The sequence below is a fragment of the Oreochromis aureus genome, linkage group 3 (assembly GCF_013358895.1).
Source record: "Oreochromis aureus strain Israel breed Guangdong linkage group 3, ZZ_aureus, whole genome shotgun sequence".
NCBI lineage: Eukaryota > Metazoa > Chordata > Actinopteri > Cichliformes > Cichlidae > Oreochromis > Oreochromis aureus.
Genome location: NC_052944.1, coordinates 100,686,197 through 100,697,820, shown reverse-complemented (window position 1 = coordinate 100,697,820; position 11,624 = coordinate 100,686,197). Strand labels below are relative to the sequence as shown.

At 41.6% G+C, this 11,624-nt stretch overlaps 1 protein-coding gene across 1 annotated transcript; it reads left to right on the top strand.

Annotated features, from left to right (window-relative positions):
- The first annotated feature begins 1,260 nt into the window (after positions 1 to 1,260).
- LOC120434846 lies at positions 1,261 to 9,568 on the top strand. Its single transcript, XM_039603309.1, has 6 exons — positions 1,261 to 1,807; positions 2,477 to 2,821; positions 2,995 to 3,096; positions 3,537 to 3,863; positions 4,466 to 4,731; positions 9,524 to 9,568. The coding sequence occupies exons 1-6, from the start codon at positions 1,771 to 1,773 to the stop codon at positions 9,566 to 9,568; spliced, it is 1,122 nt and encodes a 373-aa protein (XP_039459243.1). The 5' UTR covers positions 1,261 to 1,770.
- The last annotated feature ends 2,056 nt before the right edge of the window (positions 9,569 to 11,624 follow it).

Genomic DNA, 11,624 nt, shown 5'->3' with positions numbered 1-11,624 from the left:
GCGCCTTGATGCTAGCGCAGGTCACAACCTCAGCCGCGCTTCACCTGCATGCCGGTCTTGTGCGGGTTACCGATGCGAAAACTTCTCTCGCAGTTAACTGCACCGTACTGTACTCAAAAATACTGTGGAGACCGCCGTTCCCACTTCTGACACCACGTATAAATGATGACACTGGACGCAGCGCGTTCGGGTGATGTTTCCCACCTTTACTCGTAACCCGGAAACCCCCCCCCGCACAGCCTTATGGGAACAGTAGTCTACCGCTACACCAACAAGGGTTTTTCATAATTATCAGTTAATGAAAACCCAAAGTGCTTGGAAGTTTACAAAATGTGGAATGAAAGGTGCTCTTTAATGGGGTAAAATCAATTCCAAAAACAAAATATCTAAGACACGCTTATGACTATCTATCAATAAATAGACTTTATTAAGACACTACAGCTGGTGCAAGATGCTAGCAGGCAGGGGGTACATGTAACACCATAACCAAATGACCAGCACAGTACACAGAAACATTTATGTCAATTATGGCCTGAAAGTCCCGAGGTCAAAATGGGAGACACCCCCAAGGGTGAAGAATCACTGAACTGAGATCCTGTGGGACTTCCAGATACAGATGATGATGGAGATGAAGATGTGGAGGGTGAAGGTAGCGTCTGTAATAAGTGAAACTAAAATAACAATAACAATAACAAAGATCAGTCAAATAAGCCAATATGGCAAAACCGTAATGATCCACTTGGTAATGTCCACTGGGCATCTTTTTTGGCTTTCAGACAGCAATTCTGATGGCTAAAGAACCAAAAGGGACAGGCGCAACCCCCCCCCCAAAAAAGAAAGAAAAACAGAAGGTAGCAGCGGTGCCAGTGATAATCGGAGCACTAGGTGCAGTGACTCCCAAGCTACAAGCTAGGCGAGTGGCTCCAGCAGATCCCTGGAACAACATTGGAGATCTCTGTCCAGAAGAGCGCAGTCCTGGGAACAGCTAAGATACTGCGCAGGACCCTCAAGCTCCCAGGCCTCTGGTAGAGGACCCGAGCTTGAAGGATAAACCGCCCACAGGGGTGAGATGGGTGTATATATATATATATATATATATATATATATATATATGTAGATTGTCTAATACATTGTCTTTTGCAGTAAAGTGTGTTCAGCCTAACATCATGGCACCCTGCCAAGATAAGATCACTCCTGAGGAATGAGGAGGCGTTTAGCTTCCTCATAGTTTCACACATGAAACAGCCTCACCCTGAAAGCTCCAACTGGAAACAGGGATTGAGACAGTGTGAGGGTTTGTGGAGTGCCACAGTGCTGTAATGAATACTGTAGTGGAAGAAGTTCTTTCACACTCTTCATCCTGGAGCTGCTTTATGTCCATGATCTGCATGGAAACACATCTATGGAGAGGAAATCCAGCTGCTGAGGGTCACATCTGCATCATTGTAGCTACAGTGGATGTTTCAGTGTCAGGACTGAAGGTGGAGCTTTGTGCGTGTCAGGGTGAGGCCGCAGCAGCCGCCTCCAACCGGAGCGCTCGGGCGTGAAACTAGGAGGAAAGCCGACGTCCTCCTCTTTCCTCAGAAGTGATCTGTGGCCGGCCGGACTTCATTCCACAGATGTGCTTTAACAAAGTGTGAAGCTGAACTCTGAGCTGTGACAGTGTGAGCAGTGTGAGAGTGTCAGTAGATGATCAGCAGAGGAAAGTGAGAGCTGCTGTGAGCTGATGTCCTGAAGGGCTTTTAAAGAGTCTCTGAGTTTGACAGGAACATGAAGATGTTTGTGGTGTTTGTGATCCTCCTGCACGGTAAGTACACCTTCCTCTCTCTGCTCTCATCATCATCTCTCTCTCTTTAATGTGTTGAAGTGCAGCAGGAGGAGATTTCCATCAAACACTGGATTCTGATTCAGATCAAACTAACAATCCAAAGCAGCAACTTTCAAATCACTGGATTCTTCTTGGTGGCTTTCAGATGAGCTCATGTTACAATCAGCTGCTGTGTGTGTGTTGTTGTGTAGCTGAAGCTCTGACTCACATTTCATATGTGACCAAAGGAAACTTGGTGCTGTGTGACACACTTTAGATTCTCTGCTGCTGCTTTGAACTCTTCAAACTAAAGAGCCAAACTGATGATTGACTGTGCAGCTCTGACATGGCACCAAATGTCCCTGTTGGAGTCGTATGTACGTGCCTTCCTGTGCCTGATGGGAGTCCTTGTAATTAAACAGCATATGGCCAAATCTGCAAGTAGTGAACACAAAGAGTCAGTGTGAGCTGACACTACAGCAGTCTGTTTCTGTTCCTATTATTTTGGCCCGTTGAGAAACCAGAATGTATTTAAGTTTCAATGAAACTGCACTAAAATGCAGTAATATCACAGTCCTTCTGATTTTCCTTTGGTGGACACCAAACATTTTTATCTGCAGCTGAAACAAATGTCACATTAACACATAGAGTCTCTTTCTGTGTCCTCAGTTTCCCAGCATGCCTCGCCTGTGGAACTTTATGTGGGAGAGCCATTTGTCCTGCTGCCCTGCGATTTTCCCACTTTTGAACTGGACAGCCCCACAGTGGTGTGGAGTCGCTCCGACCTCAGTCCTCCAACCGTCCACCAGCATCAGCCTCAAGGAGACGAACTGAAAGATCAAAACCAGCATTACAGCGGCCGAACATCCATGAAGACTGACGCTCTGGAAACTGGAGACCTCAACCTCACTTTGACCAACCTCCAACTGTCTGACAGTGGCACCTACACCTGCTCCGTTACAGACCTTAAATATGGCAACCAGAAACTGAGAGATGTACAGCTGCAGGTCAAAGGTCAACAACAAATACCTGTTGTAGATACATGTCACATCAGTCAGATGAAGCTTTATTATTTTAACAGTGTCAGAATAAACATGTTGGCTCTTTGATTTAAGTGAAGGTCTACTCATTACATTTATAAATGACATTCAGTCAAAGATCATATTATTCTTTTTTTTCCTCCACAGAATGGTTTCCATCCTGGCTCAAAGCTCTCATAGTTATTCTGGTCATTGTTCTCATCACTTCTGGAGGACTTTTATTTTATTTCCGCCAGTATTTCACGTCAGGTGAGTCTCTCCTACTACACTACCCATAATGCCCACAAATTACTGATTTGTGCCATCTGGTATCCTTTTTCATTATAACTGGGATTCATTGGCATAGCAACAAAAATGTATAAAGTAATCTTTAATAATATTGTGTAAAGCAAGCATGTATAAAATAAAACAAAAAACTATTTTTCCCAGCAAAGAGCCCTGTGGAACACGCTGAGTGTGTTAAGAAGACTCCCAGTTTACATGAACAAACTGTAATCTATCAGATGAAAAGCTATAATTCTTCTAAAACCTGCAGCATGTTTTCTGTAGTATAATATTATGATCAATGCATTGAATGGTGCACTGAGGTCTAACAGGACAAGCACAGAAATAAGCCCACAGTAAAAGGCCATCAGAAGATCACTAGCAACCTTTACTAGTGCAAATGTTGTGCTTTGTTGTTCTCTCAGTTTACAAGTTGGAGGTGGATTCAGGGGTGGAGTCTGTCCAGCTGCCCTGCAAAACCATGGTTTGCCTGCCTAAATACGCTAAAGTGGAGTGGAAGGACAAAAATAAGAGAAAGGTCCACGTGTATGAGAACGGCTCTGACCAGCCTAGAGAACAGCATGATGATTTTAAAGGCCGAACAAAGATGAAGAGAAACTTACTGGAACCTGGAGACCTCAGTCTGACCCTGAAACACCCCACAGATGGAGACAACTCCACCTACACCTGCACCGTCTACAGAGGGGAGGGAAACATCCTGTCGGAGAAACAAGTGGAGCTGAAAGTCAGAGGTCAGTGCTGTAGATACAGGTCAAAGGTCAGAGGTCAGACTCATGATGGTGGTTCAGTCTCAGTGGGCTCCATCCAATAATGTTACAGTGTTAGCATGTCTGATGTTTGTGGCTGTTTTGGTTTTTATTTGATTTCCAGCCAAATGTAAAAGCTTCAGCAGATGAACTGTAGGAGCAAAGTTCATGTGTGAGACTTCATCTGAAAGGTAACATCTTCTAGTTTCTGAACATGTGTTTGTTTAGCATGTGGCTAAAACACAGGCTAAGCTAAGTCAGTTCAAATGTCAGGAAAAACCTTCTTTGGTCCTCATATATATGATTATGATTATAGATGCACGTACATGCTGCACGTGAAAGCAGCATGTACAGTTTACTAACCCCACAAAGCATCAGTGTTTCAATAACACTGTGAATTAAAAAGGAGATGCTAATCAGGGTTAGCATGTTACCCTGCTAGCAGTCTTGGCACATGGACATTGTTGTAGCTGTATATGTTACTTAGGTTGTTCTTGTAGCTCCCAGTGAAGCAGCAGCATTCAGCCTGTTAGAGTCAACACAAATGTCTCCATCCAAGCTCATGTTGTGCTTTGTTGTCCTCTCAGTCCCCCAGGTGGAGGTGGATTCAGGGGTGGAGTCTGTCCAGCTGCCCTTCAACACCACACTTCACCTGCCTGAAGACGTTAAAGTGGAGTGGACGGACAATTACAGGAAGGTCCACGTGTATGAGAACGGCTCTGACCAGCCTGAAGAACAGCACCAGGTTTACAGAGACCGAACGAAAATGAATGAAGACCTGCTGAAAACTGGAGACCTCAGTCTGACCCTGAAATACCCCACAGACTACAACACAGACACCTACACCTGCACCGTCTACAGCAGGGAGGGAAACATCCTGCTGAAGAAAAAAGTGGAGCTGAAAGTCAGAGGTCAGTGCTGCTGCCCATCCCCCTGGATGCCTAGACAATGAAATCCTGGTAGCTTTTTGGTACCAACAGCTGATTGTTTTTGTCTATTGTGTGAGTGTCGTGACTCACTCAATGCACTCTGTCCTTAACGCTTTTAAGCCCATTTGCGTTACTATTTTTAAATCACGGTCAAACTGTGGCTCCTTCCACATATGGCTTTGCAAAGATGACGTAAAACAGCCAAAAACCCCATTATAATCGAGAAACAAACTTTGCCAGTCCGATCAGCTGTTTATAGCACTTTTTACGTTGGAATAAATATCATCAGGTTGTTAACTTGAACTATCGCATATCTGTCATTAACTGCAAAAATTGGAAATTATGTCATTTTCTTGGGAAACATAGTTTTTGCCTACAGGGCTTTTCAAAGGTTCACTGGTGTTTTTGAAAACCATGTTTGACTTTATGCCCTTCTGTATAGTTTCCTGGACTCTTAGAACTGAGATTGCACTGTTGGAAATATTTTATTTTGATGCACAAAATCTCAAAAATGAAACTATTAAGACAGTCAGAATAAATTTCCTGTGGCTGGAAACTATTTTGTGCAACTTTTTTGCATTTACAGTTTTGAGGGATATATCCCTGAAATTTTTGTAACTACAAATATGTGTAAAAGGAAAAACAACCCAAACAAAAGATTATTTTATAGTTTCTTGCTCTTCTGTGCATTTTCTTTTTGGGTTTTTTGTACATAATGGTTGTGTTGTTGTATTGATGTATAGCCACTTAAAATTCTCCAAAAAATAGCAGTGATTTCCATGTCTCCTTCATGATGTAACAGCTCATGTTGTGTTTGTTGTCCTCTCAGTCTGTCAGGTGGAGGTGGAGGAGGGGGCGGAGTCTGTCCAGCTGCCCTTCAGTACCTCAAAAAACCTGCCTGAAGATTCTAAAGTGGAGTGGTTGGACAATTACAGGAAGGTCCACCTGTATATGAACGGCTCTGACCAGCCTGAAGAACAGCACCAGGTTTACAGAGACCGAACGAAGGTGAACAAAGACCTGCTGAGAACTGGAGACCTCAGTCTGACCCTGAAACAGCCCACAGAGGCAGACAGTGGAGGATACAGATGTTTAGTCTGGAGAAAGGAAACGTTAATCAGAAAGAAAATAGTGGTGCTCAAAGTCAAAGGTTTGTTTGTTCATTCATTATTTGTGTGTGTGTTAAGTTTATTAGTTAAGGCCTATGTATTCACAGGATCATGAAGATATTCAGGGTCCAATCCTGACACGTAGTCTGATGCCTTTATTTTCAGGGCCGTGTCCACTTAATACTCCACTTTATGGTTATATGGCATTTTAGTTAATATAAAGCGTAGAATTGAGGCACTTCAAATAATTTCATCTCAACAAAACCTAAAACAGTTCAGGGGGTTGACCCAGTGGTCGGTAGCACAGGAGTCCATTCCTGAGCAAGTCTCGAGGCCACACACACTGAAGGCAGTGGTGGCGTAAGGACAGGAGGCCAATCGCACAGCCAGCAGCAGCGCTTTCAGTCTGAAAAACGTTTCCTCATTTATGCAAATGACTTCTTCAGTCTAAGCTGACTGCAGGTTTCACCAACCTTAATCAGTTCAATTCTTTTCACTTTTATTTATATAGCACCAAATCACAACAAACACAACAACAGCACTTTGGTGACAGTGAGAAGGAAAAAACTCCATTTTAACAGGAAGAAACCTCCCACAGAACCAGGCTCATGGACGCTATTTCCTCTCCAGCTTACGAGTTATCTGCTTTAGGCTACGTGTTTAAGAATTATACCACGGAGTCAGGGACTTCTGATTTGAGGCCTTAGTTTTCACAGGAGCTACAGTATCCAAAGTCGTACGTAGTGAGGAGGTAAAATTATTAACAAGATAATCAACCTCTGTTGGAGTAGCGTTCAGATAGCTGCTCTGCTCTATGTTGGTACAGGGCATTGAAGATGATAACAGTGGGTGGATTATATTCTTAAACTTAGTTACAGCACTTTCAGAAAGACATCTACTGTGATAAAGTCTACTCTCCACTGCTGTGTAATCAATCATTGTAAATGTAAATGTTATCAGGAAATGATCAGACAGCAGAGGGTTTTCAGGAAACACTGTTAAATGTTCAGTTTCTATGCCATATGTTAAAATAAGATCTAGAGTGTGATTAAAGTGGTGGGTGGGTTCGTTTAAAGTTTGAGAGAAGCCAATTGAGTCTAATAACAGATTAAATGCCATGTTGAGGCTGTCATTTTTACAGTGATTAATAGGCTGGTGTGAAAATTGCTGCCACACACCCCCTCGGCCTGTGCTTCGAGGTTTCTGGTAGTTAGAATGACTCGGGGTGTTGATTCATTTAAACTAACATAATCATCCGACTGCAACCAGGTTTCTGTAAGGCAGAGTAAATCGATTTGTTGATGAATAAAGTATTAACTCATGCACTATGAGTTATACAGACTATGACTACCTCCCAATCACTAGAATGTCCACCTATCTTTAACTGATATGAAGAACAGGCTCCAGAGTAGCCTTGCAGGACTGGTCCACACTTGTTAGCAGCACCTGCCCTCTTTATTGGGCACTTGTTAAAATTTGATTCATTTTAGAAGCCTGGGTGTGCTGCTTACCTTTCAGAGAAGAGTGGTTGGAGAGAATGAGCACAGCTGGATTGGGTGGCGAATTTATCTCTAATCCGAATTGTTAATAATCAACAGGAATTCAGTGGAAATATGGTGAAATTGAAAGTCCTTCTGAATTAAGAATTCAATCCAATAATTTGAGGAAGAAAAGCCAAAAATACAGAAGCAATTTGTAAGTCGACAGTTTGGGCAGCAGTTTGATCTCTCTTGGCGACACTCAGTATACACTATACCTTTTATATTGTCTTTACAATAGACAGTATAAACTTGGTATTCAGTAAATTAAGCTAAGCAACATCATCTTAAATGCAAGTTAATCTCTGCTACACTTGATGTAACCTAACTGATTATGAGCACTGCAGTCACTGTAAGGCAGTCCAGCACAAAGCTTTACTGTGAATTCACCACACTAACACAACCTAACCTGCTTATCCTGGACAAAACTAACCAGTATTCTCATGCAACGTTTGAATTCACAAAATAAGTATAGGTTAGTTTTTTTGCAGAAGCTTTAACAATACGAAAATACATAATTTATCAAACACACCGTTTACAAAACCAATATGTGATGAAAATGATGACATTACATTTAAGCTTTAAATTCCAGGTTTATCAAACACAACTGTGCAGTTATTGTGTTTAAATCTGTCATTCCTCTCCTGCTCTGTCTTTCTTATCTTTCTCCATCTCTGAGTGCCTTTCTTTTCTCTCCCTGTGTAATACAGCAGCTGAACCTATAGCTGCAACACACTGTGAGACACCAGCTGCACTCTTTCCAGCCTACTTTAACCACTGAAACTAAAGTAACAAGTCTATAAGAAGTAGAAAGTACAGCTATTTGTTTTACAGGGACTAAAAGTAAAAAGTTGTCAGGATAACTACAGATACTTGAAAATTCTACTGCAGTAAGGAACGATTTCTACTTCATTACTGCCCAGCTCTGATTTTCATGTTCTTATATTGGTCAACCTAATATAATTATATCTGCCTGATTATATTCTGATCCGTGTTAAGCATAATTCCCTATCAGCAAAAATCACATATGAATCACAAATCTGTGTTTAACCGTTACAGCATTAATGCTGTTTTCTGCTGTTCCAGATGATCACAAGATAGTGTTGATTAGGTCGGCAGTACAGTTCTTTTCTTCTCAGTCCCAGACATGAATCCAAAAGTTGATGATTAATCATTTATTACAGAATTTAGACATTTGAATAGAAATTTTAACTAGGCAGGCTACATTTTCCATTTAACATATTAACAACAAAGTTATATTTTGATTTATCTTTTTGAGTAAAAAAAGAATAAAGTGACTATTAGGAAAAGGACACTAGCACCCTATAAATTACTGTGTGTGTCTGACTGTGTTGTGTCTCCTCTGCAGGGAGAGTTCAGGTCCAGGATCAAACAGGGGACATCAGGAACAGAAGCAGCTCCATTGATCCGACTCCTCTGATGGCTGATCAATCAGTTTGATCTGTGTGTTCTTTGATTATTGATCAGTGATGTCAGAGTGGAGTCAGTGAGATGTTGTTGTTGTGTGTTTGAGACTTTTAGTGTCCATGAAGGTCTCTGCTGCCGTAGATCCTCTGAACTGTGACAGAGGTCTCACTCTGGAGGAAACTCTCAGCACTTTCCAGCAGCTCCTCCATCATGGAGGACGTTCCCTCACTGTAACAGGTGGAGGAGAGAGGAGAGGAAGCACAGGTGGATCCTCTGAGGAAGAGGAGCGTTCCTACAAACCACATGATCACATGACTAGAGGGGCGTGGCCTACAGTGGTAGTAATCAAGTTCATATTCAAAGACTTTATTGTCATTACATTTGAAAACAACAAAATTTCCATCACATGTAAGCAATATTTAAAAATAAGTACAAGTTAATAAAAGGATCTAAACTTTCATAAATACTCAAAGTAAAAGAAGTCTAAAAAAAATATCCACTATATGCATATTTTAAAACATATTTTGCCGTTTTGTTTTGGAATTCTTGCACTTGAACAATTGTTCTTAGTGGTTTGTGTTCTGGGTCATTATTTCCTGTGGGAAGAAACTGATGTTGAATCTGTTCGTTCTCGTCTTCAGAGTCCTCAGGCCCTCAGGCAACAGGTGGAACAGGTGATGGCCTAGATTTAAAGAGTCACGGATGGTTTTCATGACCCTGCTGAAGTAGTGTTTGTCTGCAGTTTGCTGAGGGGATGGGCCAGCCTCTTGGGGGTTTTTTTATGCCCTGTTTATGATCCATTTTCATTTGTTTTTCTCTGTGGATGAGGAACATTAATGAAAGATGATGGCAGTCTCTTTATGGAGGAGTGGTAGAAGGACACCGGGAGTTTTGACCTGAGGTAGTGCAGGCACTGCTAAGCTTACTTCACTGTGGCAGTAGTGTGAAGAGTCTAGGACATGTTCTGAGGACTTTTAATACTAGCTCCTCAAAAGACACCATGGCACCAGGCATAAGTGCGACCAGTCTATAGTCAATCAGGTTTCAGAGGTGGATTTATTGGGCACAGAGATGATCAATGCAAACTTCAGACAGGGTGGGATGTGTTGAAGATCAGCACATGCCTCGAGGATCAAACCTGGCACAACATCAGTGAGTGGTTTCACAGTGCTGTCAGGTTGAATCAGGGTATCGGGCTGGGGTCTCTCTTCCTCAAACTTGGCAAAGAAGTGATTCAGCTCTTCTGCCATTGCTGGTGACATGCTTCTCTATTTTCTTTGTTATCAGACAAGTTTGCAGCCATTATATCCTTTTTCATGTTTTTCTCTTGCTGCGCTGTAGCTAGCAGTGTGGATATCAACAGCACATATATACACATATCATCCATAGAGATAATAATAAATATGTACAAGCATCCTCACACACAGAGGAACAGGCACAGAGACATACATACCATGTATACCACGATACTCACGTACACTTCCAATTTGGAATCACAGAAATCTCAACATATGCTGGTGGTTTCTGTACTCATAGAGGGGGTCTAGTGTACACAGTTCAATGTTTCTGCTGACTGGGAAGTTATCGCTGTATGGCTGATTCAGCGGATACAATAAACACACACCCCTAAAATTTGGTGTCACAAACAGTCTTGTGTGATCTTAAACAGTAAACAGATGTTACTGTTTGCTCCCCTAACTAGATGCATGGAAAAGGAGCTTTGTTATGATTATATTGGCTTTGACCTGATTGGCTTTAAGCCCTGGTGCTCCAGTTTATTATACACATGTGAATATTATGATTAAAAGTCAATTTGAGAGAACTGATGTTGTTAAACTTCAACATTTCCCACCCTAACAGTAGTAGCCAACTGCAGTATTGTTTAGGAGTCATTCCTTTATGTGTGCCTGCGTGATACGGCTCAGACTGAGTGGGTGAACAAAAGATATTGAAGACAAAAAATGGGACAGAGAGCAGCGTCAAAAAGCTGGCCGGTGTTTATGCAACCATGGAAGTCACACAAGGGTGATAGTGTTGTGGGAATTTGAGATATTAAAAGGCCAGTGAAAGGCAGAGGTGTGGTTAAGAATTTAAATAGGAAAGAAAAAAAGAAGAAATAGAAGAAGAGTGATATCAAGAGGATGTCCGCTGGGTGCACCACAGCTGCACCTGTAGAAGGATCAGAGTAGAGAGAGACCCTTCACTCATGACATGCAGTGCATCTGATTTAATGACTGAATTCAGAAAATTAAACAAAAAGATGAAGGAAAAGAGAAAACCCAGAACCAACCAGTGTAGAAATGCCTTTGTTTCTTATATTTAACCTATACATAATGCTTTATCACAGGGGGTCAATAGACAGCTAATCACCATGGGGTGAAAGTGAGTCAGTTTGATGTAAACCGGGACATGACTTGTCAGGGAAATAATGAAAGAATCATTAAAGAAACAATTAATCAAAAAAAAAATAGAATCGATGTTCCAGGTAAGGTAATCCTGATGGGAATAAATTAAATAGTTTCAGTCAATATATCAGTGTTAATCCAGCGGTTCTTAATTTAATACAGGGCAAAGACTACAATATTCCATCTTTACAGATGCATTTCTGTACAGTTTGTTTTTATTACATCAGTCTGCTGACACTTTGTTCAGACAAAAAAAAAAGAGAACATGACTTTACCTTCCATCCATATCTGTTCTTGCTGCCGTTATTATTCTTCACACACAATCATCTGTGATGTG